The following is a 27079-nucleotide window of genomic DNA, read 5'->3' as shown; positions in this document are numbered from 1 at the left end:
AAAAAAGGAGGAGGAGTAAAAAAGGAGGAGGAGTAAAAAAGGAGGAGGAGTAAAAAAGGAGGAGGAGTAAAAAAGGAGGAGGAGTAAAAAAGGAGAATTGGGCAGCAGGAAGCAAGAACAGGTGAATGGCTAGAGCTCCTTGCCCCTGTAATGTATTTACCTAGACATCAAGTATTAGCAGGGAGGCCCCGAGACTGGGAATTCCCAGGCTGCCTGCTCATGACTCACCACATCCAGGAGGTTTACAGCATGTCCCTTCTGGGGACTGGCAGGAAGGGCTGCAGCTGATTTGGACTTCTCCTCTGCCGGCACCTCTTCTGCTTTGGAGGATTTCAGCATTCCCCTCCAGCTGCCCGTCCCAGCCTCCTGGGCCGTATCTCCCACTCCCGGGGCAGCCTGCAGGGACAGCACATGGAGAGATGCTGCCGAGCGGGAACGCGGGCGCCGCAGAGCAGCTCTTGACAAACCCACCACTCGAGCTACACACAGGCAAGGCTCGCTACAGGTCAGACGTCAGATGTTCATACACATGTTCCCTCACTTCATTCTGGGCTTCACATTCCCTACCTTTGTGCTCCCTTGGGGAAACAGCTTAGAGGGAAGCCTATACTCCATTCAACAGGGCAAGCTCATGGAAGCTTTTTGTTCCAGCTCTCAAGAGTGAACTTGATATTTCCCAAAACAAATCCCAACAAAATCACATAAGGCTAGTGGAGTTCAAAAGCTATCATTCTATTTCAGCCCTAGCTCTTCTTTTGTGGTCTCTGCTTACCCTCTTTCCAAGACAACATAAACTAATCCAGTAAAAGAAACTTGCATATATAAAGTAGGCAGAAATGAAAGCTTTTAAAACTCATTCTTCCTAATAATGGCATGAAATGCCAGTAAGGTCTAGATCACTTCTGCAACACGGTCCTTAAGTCATTTAGCTTTTACCACTCTTCTCCTACGTTCTTAGAGAAGGGCAACCTATATGACCAGGGCCATTCTGCAAGCTCATTTTCAAGAACATCACAGCTCTTGGAAAACCTGAAATCACTTAAATTCTTTGGTATTTTACTATAAGAAACTTATTATTATTATTAAAAACAACAGTCAGAAAGCATGCATATTTATATTTTAAGGTACCAGAGCTCCAAACATGTTTGTGCTGACAAAGGTGACTTTTTTTTTTTTTAAATCAAGTCACAAGAAATCAAGAACCTCCATCCTTTGGAAGTAAAGAAAAAAAAAAAAAAAGCAGAGCTTCTGGAAAGTGCAATTTTCACATTAGGAAGCACAAGACAAAAGAAGTATTATTAAGGGGTATTCAAACTTAGGCCATATTAGAAAAGACACTGTTATTTGTGATGTGGAAGATCAGCAATTTTTACTTTGCACCTCTTAATGAATTTGGTATTCAGTCTATTTATTACTTTCAATTCTCTTGCTGTTTAAAAAGAAACAGTGTAAACTCACTGCTGGCCATTACAGGCCACAAAACTACCACCTAGACCTGCATCTCATTTCAGGTAGGGCCAAAGAAGCCAAACATACATCATGCTTCTAACAAAGTGACCACTATAAATTGATCTTGGGTCAACACATGGCAACTGGAATACAACGGGTTATGTGTAAGGAGGCAACTCAGGTGAGCTGTGTGCTTCAAGAAATTCATTAGAAACTGCAGGAACCAGGGATTGTAGGGATTATGCAAGACAACAGAAGGGAGGTCCAGCCTGAACAAAGCCTCTAAAGATTCCCTGCAGGAAGCAGGAAACTCACATTTTTAGTTTATCTTCTGTTCTCCTTCTTTAACTGTCAACACATTAAAAACATGCAGTTTAAGAACCATGCTGCAGATGTGATTACGACACCGCTTCGCCAAGAGAACCCACCGACTGGGGCTTGAGGCTCACGGTGCCTCTGCGCGCTCGCACGACAGGACCCCGCAACCAGAAATCCACACACAAAGGGGTGACTTTACCCCTAAAGGATCTTCACCTGCCACTGTATGTATGTATTCAGGTGAATAATGCCATGTAGTCTATAGCTTATGGGGCGTTACGTCCAGAGGACCCAGAACATGCTCTGTCACTGTCAACGCACTTAATACAAACTGTCTCCGTAGGATGGAGGGTGCACCACAACATATATGTGCATGCCGTGCTTAGAGGAAAGAAAACATCACAACAGACCTTGCCATCAGCCTCTGCAGAAGCAGCAGCAACAGTCTCCTGGGAGGCAGGTGTCAATGCACCTGGAGCTTTAGTAGACTAAAGAAGGTAAAAATGCAGGAAAACAAACAAAAGAAATCAACTGAATACCACCAAGTCTACCTAGCGATTACATACACTTCTGCCTACCAGCATCTTTAAAATTTCAGAGGGGGAAAAAAAGGGATTTTGGATTTGCAAACAACATAGCGATATGAGTAGGGGTAAAATAGCATTTCAAAGACAAATAGAAGACTTGGGGCTTATTGGGCTTTCAGTTTCCTTTCAGTTGCCCTGCTGACCACGCAAACATTTTCCCACAAAAGGCAGTCAAAAGAAGGATGAAATAGCCCAGAAAGCAATCCCTGAATAGCTACCTTGCATTCCCAGTTCACCATTAACTATCTTCTACCACTTCAAGGCAATATTAGACCCATTCTGGCACTTTGCCTCACTTTTTAAGTTTATAAACTTGAAGAACTGCTTTACACTATCTGTAATAACTCCTTTTACAACCTGAGCTTAAACTATATTCTGCAGATTTTTATTCTACATGCTTAATAAAATATTAAACATATAGCTAAAATTCCACCAGATTGTCCAGCTGTTCTTTTCCACAATCAGACAACGTTTTTAGAGTTGTTCCTCCACCCATGTTTGTACTTGTCACTGAACTAATCCCCAAAACCATGCAAATCAAACCAAGCTCAGGAGACAAAATACAAAACTGGATTTAAAATTTGCAGCTCCATCATCCTCTCCCGGAGAAAGCAATCTGCACTAAACCTAAGAGAATTAAGAGTAACAAATTCTATCTCCATCTTTAACACCTGCAGGCATTTCAAGCCTCACCTGAGGTGACATGCAAAACTTTATAGAGCAGTCTTCAAAACCTCCCTATGTTAAAATCTGCCAAAGCTGCATCCGTAAAAGAAAAATAACAATCCACTTCTACCTTACGAAACTGAAAGGAAAATAAAATCAGTATCTGAAAGCACCCAAGACAGTCACTAGGGCAGCACAGTTGCCAGAACTTAATCAGATGAAAAGAATACATTAAACTTAAATGAATAAAACTCTGAAAGAATAAAGCAAAAGCAACGTTCACTCACCTTTTCTCGTGGCACAGTGGAAGGCAACTCCCGGGCTAACCTGTTTCGCCTCTGTTCCTTAAAAACAAGCAAGTGAGACCTCGGTCAGGAAGGATCCTGCACGAGCCCGCAGGCAACATTTGGGTTTTGCTGGTGACTGGCACAGAGCCAGCACCAAGAGTCTCACTCCGTGTCATGTGGCCATACTGTGATGCTCAGAGAGCCTCTACTGCTTGGAAATACCTACTCTGAAGGATTACTGGGTCAAAAGTAAATCTGCAACATAAAACCTTCTGTAAATTTTTGCAATACTCTCCAGAATCACATTAGAACACCTTTAAAGGACAAGATAAAAACTTGACTGAGGGTAAATTCCCTACAGGCATAACATTTATTTAAATTCCCTACACAGCACCACATTTATGAAGTAAACTGTCAGGATTTCATGGCATATAGGGCCAGGGGAACTATGATGACCTCAAAAAGCAGGAGGACGAGGGGGAGGTGACAGCAACATTCACCATTGAAAGAAAGTAGAATTTGAAGCGATCAGCACAACAAACTTCAATTTCAAGAAAAACAAATCTAATCATTCACTAAATAAAGCTAAAGTGATCTACATGCCTTGTTTCTTAAAAAAAAATCCAGTGTCCTGTTCAGGAAGCTGTTGGGAAAGAACTCATTTACGTAACATGTAATTATACAACAATCTCATATGTTCATCTTTGCGAAGTTCTAATTTTGGCATCTGGAACAGCTTGGGCAGACACTGCTCCCAAACAGCCTGTGGGGTCAAGAAGTCTGCCAAAGCAAACTCATCCACATACACCAATCAATACAAAATTTTAATATAAAAAAAGAGGATAGAACTAAAAGAGTGGAAATGATAACAGAAGTATTTTTAAAAGCGTGCTACTGGAAAAAACATGCTGGATAAGCAAAGGAACATCAGAATATTACCAAGCTCTTAGCCACACGGATTGAGCAGCACAACAACTGCCTCCACAGCATGATGACAGCAAGAGAGATTAGTACTGGGCTTGCAAAGCAGGCTACTGAAATTGCAAAAGGCTAATGGGAGAATTATACAGGAAATGGATTTGGGAAATGGATTTGGGGGAGATGGAGGCACGGCACCACGGTGCTTTAAGAATAGGACAAGAGAGAAAGAGAAATTAGAAGCTGAACAGAGGAAACAAAGTGTATTATCATGTTAATAATAAATAATAAAACCCACTTCCTATCTATTAACATATTCTGCCAAGGATGAGAGCGGCAAAATAAACAAACAGTATTTCACCACTACCTATGGCCTCCTCCAGCACTTTAATAGCCAGTTCTCACTTAGGTGTCCACCTTATTTTCCAGACAGAAATACGGGCAGGAAAGTTAAGTGAAATATCTGCCACTGGTCCTCAGCACGATACACGAGTTTTAAGTATTAACAAATGGACTGATTACAATCTAGGATTACATATTTCATGGTTATATGCAACACTTCACTTTATACTTCAGAATGTACAACAACGCTTTAAAAGTGACAAACTCTCACCTAATTAATCAAAACACATAACAGATATAACAGAGACCATAACTATAGAAAACCTTTCAACGTATCCTAGTTTTTCTCCGTGTATTGGGTTTGCTTTTAAGAGGATGCAATATTTTCTTACCTCTATGTTGTTATTCATTAGCCCACAGGCATCAGCAAAGTCTGGGTGTTTCGTATTGATATAGGCTAACTCGATGGCAACCAAATTGTGGACCTGCAGCACAGTGCAGTGAGTAAAGCAGTTGCCAGTACCAGTGAAGAACAATGAAATGACAAAGCTAGAGAACACAGCATAACTATCTAGAGCGAAAGCCTCTGTTCTTACTGCCCCAAAGGCAGAAAATATCCTGATTTTTCTTTCACTTTCTACATCAGCCATACAAGCACGTACAGACTCACCGACACAAACACTCTGCTCGCTCCCCAGCGAGTGGCCCCAAGCAGACATTGGGCTTTCACATTAAAACACTTGCATATAAAATTAGCGAGCTGAATTTTTGGTTCCCAGCAGCTGAAGGGCATTACAAATGAAATCATCATTTTATGTAAGGTAATATCTCTTCAACATACAGAGCGAGGACTGTACTTTTCTTCACTGCATGCCCAACTCCAAAGGAAATGCACAGCTTCAATTGCAGGGGGAGGGAAATACACCTATGGCAGGACGCTAGCAGGTTGTAAATAATAAAGAAAATAGAAATAAAATAGTTTTTCATAAAATTTCCTTTTCAAATTGGAACTTTGGAAACAACAAACTGAGGACAGTTCCTCCCAACACCTTTGTTTAAGTACCTATCTTCTAATACTAGATGTTTTCTAAGCTTCAAGCATTGCAGATACTAAATTTGAGGAATAAGTGTTAAAGCTCCTTAAAAAGTTTTGGGCTCCCCACACTGCACAGCCTACAGAGGCAGCAAGAAGGACTACAGGAAACAAAGCATGTTCCAGCAAAATTATAATCAATGGAATATTACCATTTCATTTGTGACTGGAAGTCTTCTACGTAGGAGACAGGTCACAACTTCAACTATGGCATCATGTAATTTAGGAAACCTCAATAATTCCTAAAACAAAGCAAAAATTTACTGATGAGATTTCCAGATGTTTTGAGGAAAGTAAATTACGCAAAATTACAAAGTAGCATCTGAAAAGCAGCAGTCAAACTTCTTTAGCTCGTAAGTTCAAATTTATTAAAAAATAAAGCAATAATTAAAAATGCTGTAGCAGTCTTAAGCATCGTTTTTTTTACCTGTGTACTGTAATTGCTACAATGCTGGATAATCCTCTGCATTTCTTCATGAACCAGCTCCACACAGCGCAAGCTTGGCTCTTCTAAACGTTTGATTTGCCTTTTTACCAGCAATTCGAATGAAACTTCGGGAACAAACAAGGCAGGACGGGGACCCTAGTTCAAAAGGAGGAAAAAGGCTCCTGTTATAGTATGTTTTAAAACACAATTTAACTCACACACTCAGAAAAAGCAGAAGCTGTCTGTTGCCTAGAGGGAAAATATCTGAATGTGTTCTAGGCCACCCACCTCAGATTTAATCTTCATAACTGGCATAAGTTTTAATGCAAAAATAAGCGCAGAGACAATCTTTCACCACCCTTTTTCTAATGTACAATAGCAACGGAATAGCATTGTCAGAGCTGGGCCTGAGCTTCCCTCAGCCTGAGGGATATAATTGTTCACTTCAAAACCATTCTATATCTGATATATCTGATAATGGCCGTAAATTTGGAATTTACTTTTTTCCTCCCCACTTAAAACACTGAAAAGCAGTTTTCAGCCCATTTGGTATTTGGGCAGCTGAAGCCTTTAATTCAGAGTGTAACAGTTGTGAAGCAGCACGAGGCTGTTGAAGCCTCATTTCAGCAGCGTGCAGGAAGGAGCCTTAGACAAACAGAGTGAGGCTCACCGTAGCATTTCTAATGGCAGTCAGAATATCAATAGTGTTAAGGCCACCGAGCGGATCAACAGACTCCAAGGTTCGTCCGAAGGTCTCATGAAAGATGTAACAGATTCGGGCTCCACCACATCTGAAAGAATAAAACAGCCACTGAATAGCAAACAAGAAACAAGCCCTCACTGCAAACACCTCTACGGCCACCTGCATTCAAGCATACTTCAAGAGAGCAGGATTTTCAGAACATCTTATTCTCTGCTGTAGCACTGTTGCCAACATAGGCCAGCAAGGGCCACTGGCTCACAGTCTCACTGGAGAGTCAATATTTTAGAAAACCACTTGGTACTTACAGCTCCGAAGTCTCAATGTATTTTGCTGTTCCTTCAATGGTGTTACAATATTCGGTGGCAAATTTGGTAATCAGCTGTAACAAAGTGGCACTTTTGTCCTCAACAGGTTCCCCATAGCTGTTTAGTAGAGACTGATACTGAGCAGCTAAAACATTTATTCTAGTTTTCAGTTCTGGCAAACAGTCTCGGATATGATGCATCAGCAGTCTATAATTAGAGAAAAAAAATAGTCCTTTGTGAGAAGGGAGGAAAACTTTAAGCTTTATTATCTCTATCAAAACAGAAAAGAAACAAAATAATCACAAAAGGAAAATGCTTACTCAGAAATCTAATACAGAAATTCAATTTTTAGCTGAAAAGTACTTTCCCCATATTTCACTAAACAGCACCAAAAGAAAAAGGGAAGGTAAAAGAAACAGGCTTATATGTGTTTCTAACCCCCCAGTTGATATCTGAAGCACCTTCAGAAGCATTTGCTTGGTTCTACATAGTACATCATACCTGTTCAGTGTCCGAGCAAGGTACTTGGTTCCATTGCGATTGGCGAGGGAAGGATATTTCTTCTGCAGAAAACCGTACTCATCCCGGATGGAATCAGCTACGCTCTTCTTATTGTTAATATCCAACTGGCTCCTGAATTCGAGAAAACAAAACAAAGCAAAAACTACAGTTATATGCTAGTTGATAGACACGAAGTAAAAATAATCTACATTTCTGTTTTTCCTAGCAGGACACGTAAAGAGCTGGGTTTGGCTTTACACACATAACTTGTCTCCACTAGGCAATACCATCTAGAATTGGTAGTTGTTCCACAGACTGCAGCCAACAGAGTAGAATGGGGAGCAGCCATCTACAGACCAAGTTAACACTGCCATCAAAAAGACTGCATGAGATCTGAGCTATCTGATGCAAAAAGCAAAGTGTATAGTACTGAGGTCATAAACAGCTCCTGCTAAATTAGCACTTAGAGGCAAGAACCCTACTGGATCAGCACTATTGTGAACAGCTGACAAAAACAAATAAAAAAAGCATAGTGGGGAACAGAAAGATGAAATGACACCACAGTTTTTACCTCAGTTGTCCCTATTCCTTTCTAAATCAGCTGTTAGCTGCCTGGAAGAACAGGCAAGCTTGTCAAAAGTGCCAGCAAGCTTCTTGCTTGCTTATTTTAGCATATTTCAATATCAAACCATCTTATTATTAATCCCTTATTCATGGTTAGAAGAGCCTAAAACATTACTTCATATCAACACAATTCTAAAAATAGGATTACTGTGCCCAAACCTATTCACTACTCCAATGATGCCAAGCTTTACTGGAATCACTCTTCCCATGAGCACATCCATAGCATCAGTGCCAGCATCCATGAGATCCAGCTTTGTGATAACAGCAAGGGTTCTTCGACCTGTTAGAACAGAAGGAAAACTCACATAGGGTGAATGTGACACCCTGATCAGGATAGCTAAAGCTTATCAATTAAACAGTTCCTGGGACAACTGCACCAAGTGCAACAAGCTAAACTAGTAGAAGCAGTCCAAGAACATGGTATTCCTCTAAATGGAGCCATTTATTAACAAAAGTGTATGTAACAAAAGTATGTATATTTGAGATACATACTGGCAGGTGAGACATGTAAACAGTCCAGGCTTTCAGGTCCGAAAACATGGAAATATGTTTTCTTGGAAAAACGTTCAGAAAAACATGGAAAAATGTAAAAGCCCAGGCTTTCATGTCAGAAAAACATGGAAAAATGTTTTCTTAAAAATATAACGTATATAACGTGCCTTTCAAGTCTAAAATAAACTGATACCTCAATGACATCAGTAGGCAGATGTCTCCTAAAACTTCCCGATTATTTCTAGAAAACCTGCAACATGAGCTGTGACTCCAGACCTTTGAGTCCAGAATTTTGGGAAACGATCCAGAAGTCCCAGCTGATCATTTTACAAGAGTAAACTAGGGAAGGGTCAGCTGCCTTGAAACAAAGGCATCCGACTGAGGGCCTGCCAGGAGAGGGGAATCTCTCTGTCCCTCGAGGTTACGCGGCTGCAGAGCCCCTAAAGCCTTAGCCAGAGGTATTTTAGCCTAATTTCTGTATAGTTACATTCAGAGTCTACACTTCCATATTCTTTTAAATCATACAGTGCTATTTATAATCTCTATAATTTACTATTATAGTAATTTGCTTTTCACAGCCAAGAAGCAGATATCAGTAGCATAGGACCTGTTCAAAATCATTAGGTAAATAGAAAAACGATAGCCCTCTTTTTAGATTAAATTAAATCAGTTAAATCTTTACAAACAAGCGCAGGATAATGATAACAGATCCTGGCTGAATACATGGATTTTACCTTCTCTTAACAAAAGTCACTATACTAAGAGCTGAACATGTAGTTACAGGACTTGATATTTTCTCTAATAAAAACAATACTGAAGTGGTAAAGCACGAAGTCATCCTACGAAACTACTGTAAAGCATTTAAAACAAAACAAACATAGACACACACACACAACTCTCCAGCATTCTATAATGCCATGCTCTGGAAAAAGAAATGTCTCACATCACTATTAAAACAGTTATATAGTCTGTTTCTAAGCCAGAAAGCCAATCATGGCAGTCTCAATAGCTTCTGAATTGTACTGACTGCAGCAGGGCATTTTTACCCAAATATAATAGCTGTGTTTTCTGGGAAAGGCAGCGACATTTTGGTATCATCTCTCCTGTCCTTCCCCACTACCTTTTTCCCCCCCAGAAAACTGTAGTTTTATTTTAGGATTTTCTTTAGGAAAGAAAAACTCAAGAACTTGAATTACAGGGCCCAGTTTTATTTTCCACTTACCATCTGGATCCACCTCCCGTGCAATTTTAAGCGCTTCTGAAGTGGCCATATCTGTGTTGGCAGCTGTGACTGCCAGAATAATTGAATTTGGGTTGCTGATGAATTGAAGGATTAGTTCTCTGATTTGAAGTTCAATGTCCTTAGGCTGATCACCAACAGGCACCTAGAAAAAAAATCAGTGCAGAACTGTTCAAAACGATACATTTCTCCCATGTGAGACCACTCATTGAAGATTTGTGCATTACACCACAGTGCAAGACACAGGTTTCCATTTTTTTCTGGTCCCACTTGCTAATGAAATGCATCGCTTAATGCTAATGAAAGCATTAAGAAGATCTTGAAAGGTATCCAAGTCAAAAGCGTTCTTGCAAAGTGAGAATCAAGTCAAATTACTTGTTTCGATATTGCTATCAAGAAGACTTAACATCTAAGAAACATCTGTGTGACGGGTGGAATGGGGTATATATGTGCACATGCATAAGGGCAGGCAGAAGAGTGGAAGAAGCCATTTCCATCTTGACACAGAATATTACTCAGTATAAAGCCTGAATATTTATTCTACTGTATTCCCAATTTATACAGCCTCTTACACATAGCAACTTCCATTAGGAGAGGCAATGAGAAAAGCATTTTCAAACTTTTCAGTGGCTTATCCATTTTCAGGTACTGCTGTGAAACTTTGAGTACCTCTTCAATTAAAAAAAAAAAAAAACTGCATATAGAAAACAGGGAAAACTCAGTAAATTAGCTTTCTTAAGATGAATTACATCAGAGATCTAACTCTTATAAAAGAAGATGGTGACATGTCAAATTTATAAAATCAGTTACTCGCCTTGAGGAACAATTTATACCTTCATTTCTTGAAGTTTTTTTAGCTAACAATCCAGGACAATGCCACAGAGTGAAAAAACACTCACATTTTTCAAAGTACTTTGCAAGATACTTTGCATCACATCAGAAGAGAATCATTCCAAATCTTACCTTTGTCATTCCCGGTAAATCCACAAGTGTCAGATTTACGACGTTAGATGAAAAAATCTTAAGGTGAATAGGTTCAGGACTGATCCCCTAATAATTATAATAGATAATTATTAATAAAATTAAAAATAATAATAATAGTAAAAAAAATTACAGCTATGGATTAACACTTTGGAAAGACAAGAATCTCAACTTTTATACTGTAAAATTTCTTTCATCATATGACCTTAGCACTTGCTTCATGAGAAACAAGGCCTACCACATCTATTAAATAATTCCTTCATCTTTGGAAGCAGCCCGGCTTTCCTCTCAATAAAACACACAATTATTTTTTTTTTTTTACATTTCAGCAGTGAAACATGTACAAGAACACAATGTTTGATTTTATAATTTATAAAAAAAAGTCATAAAAAATGAAAATATGAAATTTTAACTCAGAGTTTATTTCTTGCAAAACTGCTGAAGAAAGTTCAAGGAAGTTCAAGTTCAAAGAAAGTTCTTGTTCTAAGGAACAAGAGAATTTACAATATGGTCAAGTTAGGCAGTTCAACATTTACCTTATTATTTCCTGAAATCCTCTCGGTTTCATTTTCTATTTCCTGACGAATTTCATCAAAATCTGTATAGACCTGAAGGGGGGGGGAGGGAAAGAAAGAAGAAAAAAGTGAGAAATTAGCTACATATATAGAAAGTGGAAAGAAATTAAGAATGACTAATAACACTGAAGCAAATACTAAAGGGAACATCAGTGCAACAACCTGAAGAAAGGTAAATCTTCCTGTTTAACCTACTGCCACATGGAAAGGCAGTTACTAGTGTTTATTATCACCTCCAAGTAAGGCAATGTAGAAAGCATTCGCCTTAAGAGAATTTCAAATCCTTTATCCCATTTTTAACCAAGCTGCTATGCCTTAAAGCTAATAGAGACAACAAAGCCTGAACCCTTCTTGATGAGGATGGGGACAATGAACGCAGACAACATCCTCTTGCAAAATTTCTCCCATTCTTGTCCAGTCTGTTCTTCCACCAAGCCAAAATGGAGTCACAGTTCACCTCCACCTCCCTCTCTAGATCTCCTTGAATTTCTAGCACTGTGTAGAAGAGATTTGGAATTAAGTGTAGGATAAGTGGTTACGACACTGCTACTCCACCACATGAGTAAACCTACCTTATTTTTGGTGTGAAGAAATTTACCCCACTCTTCCGCGTCGATCTCTGCAAACAAAAGTTTGATATATGAAGAGCAGGAAATGGATGTTTCAATGATAGTTTTCCAAGAGCTTGTTTGTTGAAAACTACAGGGTGGTTTTTCAAGCAGCAAGAGAAAAATTAGTCTCTTTACTGCTAAATGTTAAATAGTTCAGTACAAATATTTGTCATTCATACTTATCATTAAACATGTATCTAATTACTCCTTTTAATTTGTCATTCTTTTATACAACATCCACCATTTGAATAATGAATCGCACCAATCAGCAACCCTACCATTTTTCAGAAATTGTCTAGTGCATTTAAATATTGTATCACAACAGAAAACTATAATAAAAAAATGCAAAAATAATCAGCTTTTAGCATTTTCTTTTTCCATGCAAGCGAGATCAAATTGCAGCTGAAAGAAAAAGTCAAAAAACCCTGTAAGAAACAAGCAAACAGAAAATACATAAGTATTCTGCTCAGCAGTGAAATCTTAGGAAAACATGTCTCTTCCCAAATCTGTCAAGAACCAAATATCTTAGCTGTTGTCAGTCACACCACTGATGTCTGGGAAATAGTTGGGGCTACTCGACCTGACCCAGAAACAGCAAAGGAGCTTCTGTCAATTCCGGCTCCATTGAGCAGATGGCAGCCTGAGCCAGGCTGCAAGGTATTTACCCTTCCACAACTAGGTTTCCGAGTCCTGAGTTTCAAATTTTTAGTGGGTGATCGTTTCTCCTCCACTGCCTGATACAGCAATTCACTCTAAAGAAGATTCTACAGAAATCTGGCTATTTGACAACCACATTGTTTTCCTAAAATTATGACATGACTCAAAACTTTTTTCCACTATCATTGAAATTCCAAAAGATATGAATACAGACTTTTAAAGGATTTGGGAATTAAAAGTGCTGAAAATTATATGAAGCAGCAACGACACATAAGAAAAGCAAAATCATCTCATTCTAGCACAACAAAGTCAAAAAAAGAAAAAATCCCCAAATCAACATGGTCACAAGACTCAGGAAAATAATCAATCAACAGAGTAGCCAGTGCGTAAACAAAAAGTCTAACCAACAATAAAGTGGCATGAAATGTATGTGGTTAGTGAATATAAGCATGCACTTTATGTGTAGGGAGAAAAAGCAAGGGGATAAAGGCAACCTTTAGAAAGGTGTCTTGGATTTTTCCACGTAGCAGGGTCTGCAGTTAAAGAGAAACAGCATTGAATGGTGTTTAAAGTTGGTCGTATTTCACAGAGCACATTCTTTCCCCTTCAGTCCTAGCCTGTATTACGAAGATCACAACTGCATGCAGACAGATGCGCAAGCTACTCTCTCCTATTAATGAGAATGTGTAACATACTAACAGTATACACAGAAATAAGATTAAATAAATGCTGATAAATAATGATCCGCATTAACCAGATATTCTGTACTACAAGTTTTACTTAATGATGACTTTAATATTGCTGTTCATCTCGCTCCATCCGCTTACAATCTTTTTACCTGAGCACAGAAAATAGCACCATGTGGTCCTGCAAAACTGAACTTGCTTGGAAAAAATATGTTACTCATAGTTTTATTTTAAACCAAATGCATTTTTTCTAATATCACTAAAGATAATATTAATGCACTGGAAAGAAACTCAAGATTCTGCATCAATATTTTTGACACTGAAAAATAAATTTGCACATATGAAAAAAGCACAATAATTGAGACAGATTTAAGAAGAGACAACATCAAGTAACATCATTCTCGCCTTTTGATTTTCTCAATAAAATGTATGCAAACCCCATAATAAAAATAAAAATATTTTATGCAAATCTGCCAGTAAGAATCCAAATAAAGAGAGGTTTTTGTTTGTTTTTACTGCACTTACCTATTCAGCACCAAATGGAAGCCGCACAGCAAGAATCAATTCATCAGTTTGAAAAGTTTGAAAATAGATGGGGACAGTTAATTTGAGTATCCTGCTCGAGTGGATATGGATTGGAAAGACTTGTCCTTACTGTTCTGTGAGGATGCACAGAAAAACTAGAGGCACAGCAGCTATAAAGAAGCTATTATCAGGAGGCAAGTGTGGTCGTTCATTTGATAAATAGGCAAAACTACATACTAGTCACAGCAAAAAAAAAATGCAAAAAAAAAATTAATGCCAGATTACTAAACAAATTTAGTTTCTTTACAATACAAAGAAAAAAAAAAAGGCAAGAGGCAGCATGAAGCAGGTTCATCATGAAGAAACTACAGTATCTGCATAATTATATTACTCATTGCCTCTTTTCAGAAATAGAGATGGGGCAGGAAATAGGCATAAAGCCAAGAGGAAGCCAACAGAGCAAAATGCTTCCAGGGTTACATTTAAAAACCATCAACCAAATGCTCTTATACATAGAAAGGTGACGCCCTCCTCAGACGCACGGGTTTAAGTCTTAAATAACTGGTTTTGTGCAACTTTGGAATCCACAGGTAGGTGCCAAGCTTGGACGTAAGTCTAAAACTTACTTAAAATTTTCTTCTTACTTAAAATTTTCTTCTTTCAGGATTATTTTTATAAATATATTTTTCCCTCGTCTTCTGAGGAAGTCAATAGCAACACCCATTCAAACATATAAAACTCTTGGAAATTTATGCTACTTCAAATGCAAAGAAGTTTTTAGAAAGAAAGAAGAATTTGCATCATTATTCAGAATACATAGTTGCTCAAGGCAAGGAGGAAATTAAGCTATGACTAATAGACACTTTCAACAACCCAGTAAGTTTTGGTTTACACCCAGAATACTTTCATGTTACTAATTTCACTGATTAAAAAAAACTGTTTTTCCCAGTAGCATTTCTTCCTGGGTGCATCTCTTCTCCATCCTTGAGCACTAGGAATGAATATGGGAGCATGAAACAGAGCTGTTCAGTCATAAAAGATGACCAGCATGGAGTATTTTTTAGAGCAAGACAACAAAAAACTTACAAAAATAACAAACTTCTTGGGTGAAAATTCTTCTCTTGTGCCTGTACATAGCTCAGTACAAAGAGGGAGCCCTCCCTGTTCAGGAGCTAGGGGTAACACAGCAGCACATGCAGTGTGTAGTGCTGGTTGTAGCAAACAACACTGGTGTATTCATCATTCCTGCCTTCTAGAGCAATTTTATCTGTCTAGGATCTAAACAGCTGAGCTTCCTATCTCAGTTTAAAAAGAACCTATATACATTCACAAGGTGGCCGTTCATATGTTCCCTCCTCTTTTCCCTGTCCTAACAAATGGCTAAACTATCATGGCAGCTACAAGACCAATCTCATAGGTAATGAGAGCAGGCACAGCTCCCAAATTCTGCCTCTCCTGCAGGTTGATCGGAGGACCCCACACAGCACGGTAGCCCCACACCAAACAGGTCGGCTGCCAAATAAACAGTGATAAACAGCCAGTGATAAACAGCGAATGGAGCATGAGAAGATTTTCCTCACTCCAAGCACACACACACACCTCTGGAAAGTATGTGTAGGAGTTTGGAATAATGGCTTTATGAAAAGGCTCAGCACTTCCTCACATTTAATGGAAAACTCATCTCTCTCCTCCCCCAACTTCCTTCTTTCTCTTCCTCTTTCCTGTTTTCTGATTATTTTGATCTACTCCAGGGACCACTGTATGAGGGGAGCACATAGGGTACAGCTCATCAGTGCCTGTGAGGAGCAGTCAGCATAATCTTTAACCTTGCATGGCAGGAAATCAGAAGTTAGTTCCAATGTCTGGCTGCACATCTCATACAAGGCTGCTTCCCAACAGGCTCCCAAGAATAATGGGGGAAAAAAAAAAAATGAACTGATCTTCCCTGGCAGATCACATGGACATGCATCTGATGACCAAGTGAAGAGAGAAGCTACTGGAAAGATTTCTCCTGCATCTAGTCCTAAAGACAAGACAATTTGCTACAGTTAAACAAGCACAACCCGAATTGCTTCATGTTATAAATAGTAAAGCTTTCTGGATGCAAACACACATGTTGAATTAGAGCTTCTAAAACCAAAGAATACTACTTTTGAATGGATATATTCATCTTTGATTCTAGAACACATCTACAGCAAACATTCAGATGGAAAAAGGTTTTGCTCAAATTTTGCTATTTTACATAGCAAAATTATAAATCAAGGATATACATTCATGACTAAAGTGTTTGGTACACAAGGAGTTCACTATCAGTACATCTGAAAAGCAGCCTGTATGTGAGTGCACAAAATGATGTACTTTCATTTCTGATTCACTTTATAGAGATGAAGCTGTTCACCTGGAGAACCTTTATGCAAGATCATGAATAGCTACTTGCCACTTGCAAAAGGCCACCCCCCAACCCTGCCCCAGTATCCAGCTCCTAACAAACAAAAACTTGAGCTGGAACAGTGTGACAGCCTATTCCCATGGCAGGCAGCAAGGGCAGGGTGGGCAGTTCTCACCTCTTCTCTTTCCAAGTTGCTGGATCCCACCTTCTCACCGAAGCAACACAATCTTTACACATGATTATATGCAAAACTAGCTCAAGAAAGAACATTTAGACTGTGATTTTTCTTATTTTAGAAGAATTTCCAACACAGTTGATAAAAACCACAGAAGTTTGTCTGTTTTAACTAAACAAGTCTCTCCACCTTTGACAGCAATAAGAAAGAGATTATAACGTGTGGACCTTATTGAATTTTTTTCTCCAAAGTTCTAAATGTGCCTTGAAAATATTAAGTTAGCCCAACATCCTTATACAATAGGTATCATTATCTCATTTCAGAGTTAAAAAAAATTGAATTTACTGACCGAGTGCAATCAGTGATAGCCATCATGTTTTGGCTCAATACTGTATTTTAAAAATCAACTTTTATATTTGTACAGTTGCAGATTAAAACAAAAACACATCTTATCCTACAACTCAGAATCAAAGTATTCTGTAGAGCACTAAAAATTATACACAGGATAATGTGTGCACGCATGTAACATGAAAGTACATTAGAAAAAAAAATGAAGTGTTTTATTTGTAACAGGCTGTCCAGACAAGTTGTGTGTTCTCTACCCTTGGATGTTTAAGACCAACCTGGATAAACCTCTAGGCAATCCTGTCCAAACTCGAAGCTGACTCTGCTTTGAGGAGGAGGTTGAACTAGAAACCTCATGAGGTCGCATGAGGTCCTTCCCAATCTGAATCATCTATTCCACAATCTCAGAACACAGTCCAACCTGGATGGCAGACCCTGCACTGCATACTAAACTCCTTAACTGTTAGGAACCGGAACTGTGTTTTCGCTTGCAGCAAAAACAATTTTTGCAGATTTAGTCTTTCAAACTGTACAATCCCAATAACTGTTCTTCAGGGACCAAAGGCTACAAATACTACACAAAATACTGCAAGGAACTTCCAGAACCTTGAATTATTATTTCTAGAAATAAATTCCATTCTACTTAAATACAATGTGAATAACTATAGCCAAATGCTTATCATGCTATCAAAAGTCTGTGAGTTGTTACTGTCTAAATCAAAAAGCCAAGAAGATTTATCTGCTGCTCTTCCATAAGATCAAGACTATTAGAGAGGATAAAGCAAGTGTTCAGATTCCCAAAGGGTAAGTGAGATAACTTTGATGTGCTAAGGGATAATGCTGAACCATTACAGAAGAGGAAAGCTTCAAACTAGAGAGCTTCTAAACATCTGAACTGCTCTGTTGTATGTGTTTAGGATCTCTCAGTGTGGGTCAGGAAGGTGGTGTAAGCCACAGAACACACTCAAAGTTTTCTGCATCTAGAAAAGGGTTCTTTGTTTGATTTTATTTTCTCCCTCTCTGAATTTCATCCAGAGCTTGTCTATTTCTTAACCACTTTCCACAAGGTCACATTCTCATCCTCTCAAGGAAAGGTTTTATTTAATTAGAAGTAGGTGGGAAGAAAAACACAAGAAAACTCTGTTCTCAACATCCTAAATTGCCATTATGAGAATTACAATGTTTCTTTGGCCTGTTTTTCTCAAAAGTGTTTACCAAGAAAGAATAGGAAAGCTTAAAATATTAAAGATATTTTGAATAACCAAAAGCTTTTGACTTCATGATATCTGCTATATGGACAAAAGAGCTGTGACAACGTCTGCATTTTTTTTTTTCAAAACAAATAAAATGAGATAGCATACTTGCATTTTAGGACCACAATAACCGGCTTTTCACTCAAATGCACAAGAAAGATTAAAAGCATCTTTTCTACTAGGCAAAACAGAGAGTCTTGGATCACACTTACCATTTTCATCTCCAGCTGTTTTCCGACCATCCTCTGGGGAAACATGCACCAGCTGCAGAATAAGGGGTCTCCGGGTGACAACTCCAGTACCTCGTGGGAGCAGATCCCTCCCCACAAGACTTTCCAACACAGAACTCTTTCCACTGCTCTGAAAAGCGGAATACAGCTACGTGACTTTCTTAACATCATAATGCTGCAGTTTTTTAGTTTCAGCTTTGTTTCATTACTCCATAAGCAATGCTCTAGTCCACTTTCTGCTATACAATTTCCTCAGAAGCATTTAGCATAGGCTGACCACATCTAACACACAGATACCACACCACATAACCACTAGAATATAGAATACAATTCTGCTCAAACCCAGTAACTGGCCAAACCTTGACATTTAAAGGGCATGGAGACAGATGTGTTTTCTATTTTTTAAGGCTGAAACAAGCAAGTAGAAATGTAAGGCTCAGAGGCAAATGTTGTCTTCTGGCATTTTCCATCATTTGGGAATAGCATTTCATTGTGTACAGACTGCTATTTATTAGTAGTAACACGGGACCATCATGTGGTCACATAGAGAGAGATTCTGAACATGCACATTCGGGTATATGTAAAGGAGTTTTCTTAGATTCCTTTCCAGGTTCCCTTTTTGTTTTTTTGTATAACATATTACATCACCTTCATATGTGAGCAGGAAAAATGCTGCTTCAAATTTACTTATGCACAAACCTTGTCTTATATGCTATAGGAATACATATGTAACTGAATTGGCTGCCAACATCTGTCCACATGGTAACAAACTGTTAGAAGCTGTGAACCACTAGCACTGTGAAATCCAAAATTCTCCTCAGGAGCCTCTATTTGCCATGTCTACCTATAGCTCTTTGACATAAGAAGCAGAATTCTCCTTAGATGGTCAGTCCAATAAGCTGTGAACATGTGGGGAATAAAAGTGGATCAAGACAGCTTGTTAAGAGCTAAAAATAACAGGCCACATGCATAAACACAACGCTTTGAAAGTCTCACTGACAGGGTTTTATTTTTTAGCAGGGCTGTATTAAACTCTCCATTTTCTGAAGCTGGAAGTCAACGTGGGCTTGACATAACAAAGTCATAGTCTGTGAGTATGGACCAACAGCATGGATGCTACCTATTACCAGCTAATTCAATGCGGCAAATGACTACGTGTTTCTGACTGTTGGAATGTGTATTGCTGTGACACAACCTCAATTTAGCATCTTAACCATTCAGAAAATACCGATCAGAGATGTCGCATAAACCACAGAACAAATACATAACCCAGCATAACTCAAAATATGAAGTATTTAATGCTTAAATTGCCACTAAGTGGATAATTAATGTCGTTTCCTTAATAGTGAAAAATAGATTAGTAAATACCAAGCAACACAGCACAGACAGTCCTTATCAACTACTGCTGTAGGACAGACAGGCACATATTACATGAAAACATTCAAAACTGTTAAAATGGAACCTGCATGCACGAGCACAAATGTTCACACACAACACACACACACAAGCATGCTAGAGACCTTGATCAGATGACAGCCTTCTTTTCTTCTAACACTTTCCTATAGCTATGTTTCACAGCATAAAAGAAATGCTATTTATCTACAGTGTCATTTGTCTCAATATGTGAACAGCAAAGCCTGATAGGTAATGTTGAAAAATAATACACACAAAAAGCAAAATTCAGAAAGATAAACTGTACAGAAAGAGTAGGTAGAAGGAGAGGAGCAGAAGAAATGAAAAGTAAGATTTTTTTCTATAAAAGGCTCTCCTAGAATCCTCATTAATGGGGGGTTGTTTGTTTATTTTCTGCAACTGATCTTCTTTAATCTTGGGTTCCATGCAAGCAACTTTGAACAGGACATGGAGCACCGAAAGCTTATCCAGAAATAACTGAAGAATCATTTGGTCAAAACACAAATGAAGCCTTGGAAGCCTCAGGGGGAGGTCACTTTTGAAGTGCACCTATCATGTGAAAATAAATAAACAAACAGACCACTTCTGACAAACTTCACAATGAAAAGAAGTGGAATGTCTGCCCATAAAAATGCAATGTGATAGGTGTCATCAGCTCCACTGAACAAAGAGGGTTTCCGTTATTAAAAATGGTTTTGAACATCCCTGAATAGGATTGCTTATAAAATGGTAAAATGGTCATTCAGTCTAAAAGGGTTGGATGAAGTGGCTCCTCTTAAATATGACACAAGTAGAAGACAAGATATGAAAATAAACAGATCAAGTCCTTACCAAAAACCTCACCCAGACTGGAAACCAGAAACAAAACAAAAACAAAACAACAAAAATTGCTTAAGTTATGTTCATTATAGCTCACTGTTTGTTCTCTCCAATATAGTGGAATTACAGGAAGCCAAGATTGGTACACACAAAACGGTGAGTCCAAAGCACTATGTCCTACATGACTCCCCACAGTCCCATTACTTTCAGATTTAAAAGGAATAATCTGAATTCTCTGCAGTGGTTAAAGTGAAGGACAAATGTAAAAATCAACTATCGTTCATTAGGTTAGACATTACAATACTGTGCACATGAGAAAAGTCATTTCAAATTGTAATTTTTCTTATAAAAGCAATTTATTCTTGGAACACAATATGCATCTTAATGCATCTTAACGATGCATTCCCTAATCTAAGCAACATACACATCCCTAACCAAGAATAACCTGGGAACACAATATGGAAAGCAGTAAACACAAAACTGATCTTTTCCAGCCAGTGGGGAAAGAGGTGCCTATGTACATGGAACTTACTCAGAACCTAAGTCAAGTTCAGCCAGTCCTGCATACATAAACATAGACAGGGACCAAGACCAAAGACCACAGGTATGACAGAGTTCTCGGGAACGAGCTCACGGCAGCATCACGCTTGCTTTGTCACAGCACTGGAACTACAGTAACAGTTTTATCAAGGACTGAAACGCACGTGGTCATTTTGTGGCGAGTTCAGACAAGTAACAACAAATTCTAATCTCCTGCAGCACGCCAGGCAGATTTTCCTCCGGACCTTGACCTGCCTCCAACTTGAAACATCAATAAGCTGTGCTGACTATAGAATTTTACATAGGTTGCTCAGATATACAAGCAAATACATCGTTCTTTCTGTTGCTTCTCTAGTTGTTGTTTCCAACTTCCATTGCTCTACTCTGCTAACTATAACCAGTCTCTCAGAAAAGTGCTCAAGTTTGATGGGTAACAAAGCAGTTTCCTCCAGAAGTGCTATAGTAAGAGGAAGAGATGTACTTAAATATATCTACAGCAGCAACAGCAGATATGATGTAAATCTTTTCTTGCTGCCTCCTGAAGAGTTACATTTTCTTCACTGTTGTCAGCTTCTTCAGATAAATCTTGAACAATCAAGGATGAAGGGCAGAAAACTGGGAAATGATTGTGTGATTAATTTCAGAAATTAAGTACCTAGTCAGAACTGTAATTCTCTCCAAAAAGCTGCTCCTGGTCCTTATATTAATTTGTACAGGAAAATTTACTTCATGACCTGCAGCCAAACTTTCCAGGAATTCAGCAGCAGCAGATAGCAAGTTATGGGCTTTGGGACTGTTTGGTTTTCTTAAAAACAGAAGACATTTTTAAAGCATTTCAGGGTTGTCCACAACCAAAGAGAAGAAAACTCAATATTGAAAATTCTGAAATAACACTATATATACAGTATACATAACTATTTATATTCTTCCCAATCAGTTTTCTTATTTAATTTCCAAGCCCATAATACCTCATCAGCATTGCTGGTTTCAGAAAGCCTGTGCCATATACAGAAGAGATTGCAGAGATGCCGCTCCACTTTTGTTGCCGCTCCCTCTAAGAGATCCTAAATGCATCCTCTTTGACTACTGATCACTCCCCTCCTCCAAACCCTACTTACAGACACCAAGGCTGAGGAGACTCTCTTGGGGATCAAGGCAAAGAAAGCACGGACTGACTCGGACTTTTCCCTATCCACTATCCCTATCCCACTGATGATTAAGCAGCAGGCTCCTATTTCCCTTGTTTCTTTTCTTTCTCCTTGTACTGCTAATGCAGGAAAAGCTCCTCTTGCTGCCTTTTGATGTGCTTTGCCAGTTTCAACTTCCGTTCATTTTCCTACATATTTATCTGGACACTTATGTGCTTGGAGGAGGTTCTCATTAGAGACATGCCAGGTCTCTGTCCTGCCTCTCAAAGGAACGCAGCACCCAGTTCAGCGAACAAGCTGCAGTCTCTTCTCGCTAAGCTTATGAGCAAGAAGGCTCAGTTGCACAAAGGTTCAGTTCAAGACTCACGGATGCAAATAAAGCCATGAGATTTTTACAGTTACTTCTTCAGATTGTTGCAATTCTTACATTTCATATGTTATTAAAATAATAATTTTTTACTGGCTGCAACAAACCTCAAGTTATTTTATGAGATTCCCTTGCCGTTTCTCAAAAGCTACCTTTTAGCTTTTGCAATGATTCCATAGTCTATGCTGTCTTCATAGAAAAAAATCCATTATAAGGAAACACGTCAAATAAACTAGTGGGTAACTTCCGATGCAAGTTGAAATGGGTGCACTCTTCATTCATTGCTTTTTATAGGACCAACTGATAAATTTTTCATTAGCTGCTCAAAGCAGGAAATCAGAAAAGAACTGGATCATAGTACAGTTTGGCCTGAGCACAAGACAAGATGAAGGCAGCAAAGTCAAGGTTCCCGATATTTTTTTTCCAGTGGCACAATGATCATGAACATCTGAGAATGACAGTTAGCAGCTGTGAGGCAGGAGAGAGTTCACACCAAGGGGTCATCATTCCTGAAGAATTCTCTTAAGAAAAGCAAGGTTCTCCTTTGAGGACTGAGAAGGAATTGCAGCCATTCTATAAAATCCTCTCACACAAGAAATCAGAAAGGAAGGTCTTGCTGGGTAAATCATACACTTAGCAAGACAAATGCATATGACCTACTAAAATCTAATTCTATTACTGGGAAACAACCTAATGCATCTTTGCTGAGGCCTCAGTCATACAGATACTGCCCAGAAAGGTACTTTGGAAAGAAGCATTCGGCAGGTAGCAACTACGCAGCAAGATAGTTGGGATCAACACAGATGCAGCTCCACAGCCATGACAACAGAACAGCTTTACCTGGAATAGCTGCTGTGGGAGAACTTTCGTATGTGAAATAGCCCCCAGCTAAGCTGGTTCCAAAGAGCCAACAAATCTAAAAATGTATTCACTAACCAGAAGATAATTTTGAAGTTCTTAGCAGGCCTGATGAGTTATGAGACATTCTTTGAAATCCAATTACACTCAAGAAGGACTCAGAAGCTAATAGGCTCCCCATATGGGAAAGCAGTGCAACCAACAAATTACATTACTGGTTGTTCCAAAATACATTTCCTCTGTGAAAGATCCTGTCTGAATTACAGATCTGTTGCTCCTGCAGGCTTACCCTCAAAATAATAGAACTTTCCTGAATCATTAGGAAAAAACCCAGATGCACAGAACTCCCTCCAGAAAAGACAGCGTATGCCCAAGCAGCAAAGAAAGGTAGAATTTACACAGCTCAGTCAAAATGCTTCAGGAATCACCTGTTTACATCAGATCTCAATCTAAACATATGCTAAATAACAGCAAATGCATTAAAGATTAGTGGACTTCTTTTTTTTCCATTGTATCAATTCCCAGTGTCTCCCAACCCATCACCTCTCGAAACCAGAAACCAGTATTAAAACCTTCCAAGTGATGACATCCGAAGATGCACGTTTCAAAGGAGTACAGAATGATCTTACATAGCATGGCTTGAAATACTCTATTATTCCTTGTTTGGTACAATAAAGCAAATTTAAACCAACAGGTATCTTCAAATTCAAAAGGTTCTAAAGAACAGAAATATTTTGACAATAGATAGCCAGTGAATCTTCTGACGATCATATGAACAAATCTTTCTCAAAACTACCCTGCAGTTTCCAGTTACAAGACAAGAACAACCCTGGTAGCAAGCATGCAAAACTAGAGCACGGCAAAAAAAAAAAAAAAAAAAAAAAAAAAAGCTATTTCATTCACTGCATTCTACAATTGTGTATTCATTTCCAAAGTAGCTAGGCATTTCCTCAAACCGCAAACGATACAATAGCTGCATTTAAATGGTTGCTTTCATATTTAAAAACTCGTAAGGATTAAGGTAGAATGAGGAGACCACACTCTACTAGACCTATGATTTTATTGCAATCCATACTAAGCCAGTGGATGGACACAGCAAATAAGGCTGCCTTTCCAATCATAAAAGCCTTCAAAACCCCCTGCTCAGATACAGACAGGGCCCATCAGAGCTAGCATGAGGCAGCACAACACCAAATGCTGTTTGCACAATTTGACTTTAGCAGCAAAAGCTTTATATCATGCCTGGTAAATGTAAACAGCTAATTAATGTCAGTCTCATTCGGTCATGTTCAAAACAGACACCAGAACAGTCAGAGTAGGAACTGACAGGAGGAAGGGATGGCAAAAAGGAAAACAATCATGCCCTCAAACAGATGCAGTAAGTATCAGATATCAAAATAAAATAGGGGAAGTTCATTAAACAGGTAGGTAGAAAGACACACTCTCCAGCAAGCATCTGCTGCACTGAAGGCAGACTCCAGTTTCACTCCTTTTTTTGCCATCCTTTCTTTAGCTGGGGGCAGGTGCAAGCTCCTAGCTCGAGCTAGAGAGCAGGAGATGTATTTTATATCTGCCTGAAATCCCAGGAGACACCACTAGCTGAAAAGATGGGTGAGCAAGGAGGAAGGACATTCCTGAGGTGACCCTGGCATGCAGTGCTCCTAGTTGACCGGTACAAAAAGAAGTTCCCTCTCATTTAAAACTGCCTTTTGACCACAGCGTAAGCACCATCGTGACTAAGAACTCAAGCAGCTTCATTTCCCACTTCCACAATCTTCAGATCATGGAAGCCTCACAGAGTATCTCAAATTTAAGCCAGCCATGCTGGTCTCCCTAACTGGATGCCTTGTTACAGTACGCACTTTTTCCACCCAGGGCCACACACCAGCTCCTACAGTTTCAGCTTAACCTGAAAATTACCATCCCAGCTATTTTGCCTAACAATATATATATATTAGTCCTACATATTCAAATGTGCAGCCTACCTGCTACCTCACATCTGGAAACCAGCCTCCTTGACAACAACGGTAGGGTCAGTGTTGAGCTACACAACATGACACCAATTCCACACAGCAGAAAAAGAAATGAATGTAAAGCAAATCTGTGAGTTAACGGAAGATCCCTATAAAACGGCTCTTTCAGATGGAAACACAACAGTACGCTCTATGTTAAATAATGTAAAATACACTCACATACCTGTCCATATTAAGTTTCAAAATAGCAGAAAATGAAGAGTGAACTAGCACACACATTCACATCTCAACTTTCTTACAAAAAAAAAAAAAAAAAAAAAGAAATCCTAGAGCTTGTCGTGGTGTCTGAAATCCTAGACTAACCATTTCTAAAATCCCAAACAGATTCCAAGTATTAACCTGGGAAAATACAGCTAATTCATGTCTTTATAATTTCTCTAGGCACAAAGATTTTGTTGCAGCCTTTTTAGTTTATTGTCAAACCCATGCACACATTCACAGTGCAGTATTTCATTTTTGAGATAGTATCTGTGAGCCCTGAAAAATATCAAGAAAGTCATCACACACATTCATTCCTTCCTTTTATTATGATATTTTATGTGCTTTATGAGACAGTTCTACCATCTTGTTATCCCTTAGAAGTATGGATCACAAAACAAATTGTAGAAGGTTGGGTATTACATTATCATACATGTATTGTTTATATGGTATTCAGAGCTTGCAATTTTGGGGGGCTTTAGAAAAACAATTCTGTAGATGGGAACTGAAGTTCAAAATTTGCAAAGCAAGTACAGTAGAATGGCAGAAAAAGAATAAAACAGCAACACAGAGATAGCGCTCCAAGGGCGTTACCCAAGTTCCTTCAGTGGGGAACAGTCTTCAATTTTCTTAATAGACTCTGCTAGGATACAGAAATAGCTTGCACACTAGTTAAGTAGAAAATGAAAAAGATTTCTCATTTGACTGAGTCACACTAATGCAACTAGAGAAAAAGGCATGAGACCATATAAATGTTTAAAATCAAACAAGAAGTATTTTTAATTAGTACTGAAAGCCATCTATACAAATGGAAAATTAGGATATCTCAGTTGCTGAAAGTACATAGGAAACAAATCCTGAAACAACACAGAAAATATATAAAGATATCTTTCCAACTATAAGTTTCTAATTCTACACTAAAAAAAAAAATCATATTTGGCACACAGGCAGAAAAAAATGAGAATTGAAGACAAACATAGGTACAAAACATAGGTGAAAACGGTACAAAACAGAGAATGTAGGTTAAAAAAAAAGAACAGTGAAAGTGTTTTTTAAAAATATAGCTTTTTTCTTCTGAATGTTGAACAAAGAAAAGCAACAGGCAAACTAGAAAAACAAAGGAGAGCTACAGAAATATTAATAAAATTTGCCTTCCACACAGTAAAATGCAAAATTAAGGAGGTGCAAAATTAAGAAAAATTGTGAATATTATGCAAGGAAAAAATAAAATAAGAGAGACTGCAATTGCCAGATAGCTACAAAAAATAAAAAAAAATAAAAAATAAAAAATAAAAAATAAAAAAATAAAAAAAAAAAAAAAAAA

The 27079-nt window shown here is 38.5% G+C and overlaps 1 protein-coding gene across 4 annotated transcripts in view; it reads right to left on the bottom strand.

Moving 5' to 3' along the window:
• The window catches only part of DNM1L (dynamin 1 like), a 34050-nt gene that overhangs the window by 5237 nt on the left and 1734 nt on the right, over positions 1-27079 (bottom strand). The window contains exons 2-17 of one of the 4 annotated variants that reach the window (XM_026040351.1): positions 18362-18509; positions 13271-13309; positions 12081-12127; positions 11470-11541; positions 10916-11002; positions 9935-10097; positions 8380-8500; positions 7597-7728; positions 7096-7302; positions 6758-6878; positions 6088-6243; positions 5813-5902; positions 4960-5052; positions 3308-3364; positions 2178-2255; positions 229-396 (exon numbers count right to left, since the gene is read on the bottom strand). In XM_026040351.1, the coding sequence (XP_025896136.1) occupies positions 229-396; positions 2178-2255; positions 3308-3364; positions 4960-5052; positions 5813-5902; positions 6088-6243; positions 6758-6878; positions 7096-7302; positions 7597-7728; positions 8380-8500; positions 9935-10097; positions 10916-11002; positions 11470-11541; positions 12081-12127; positions 13271-13309; positions 18362-18509 (1779 nt within the window). The remainder of the gene's footprint in view (positions 1-228; positions 397-2177; positions 2256-3307; positions 3365-4959; positions 5053-5812; positions 5903-6087; positions 6244-6757; positions 6879-7095; positions 7303-7596; positions 7729-8379; positions 8501-9934; positions 10098-10915; positions 11003-11469; positions 11542-12080; positions 12128-13270; positions 13310-18361; positions 18510-27079) is intronic. The other 3 variants (XM_026040353.1, XM_026040352.1, XM_026040354.1) reach the window with 3 other exon arrangements.

This window comes from Nothoprocta perdicaria, unplaced genomic scaffold (genome assembly GCF_003342845.1).
Source record: "Nothoprocta perdicaria isolate Ctin4 unplaced genomic scaffold, notPer1 scaffold_253, whole genome shotgun sequence".
Lineage (NCBI taxonomy): Eukaryota > Metazoa > Chordata > Aves > Tinamiformes > Tinamidae > Nothoprocta > Nothoprocta perdicaria.
This window is presented reverse-complemented; position numbering and strand designations above follow the sequence as displayed.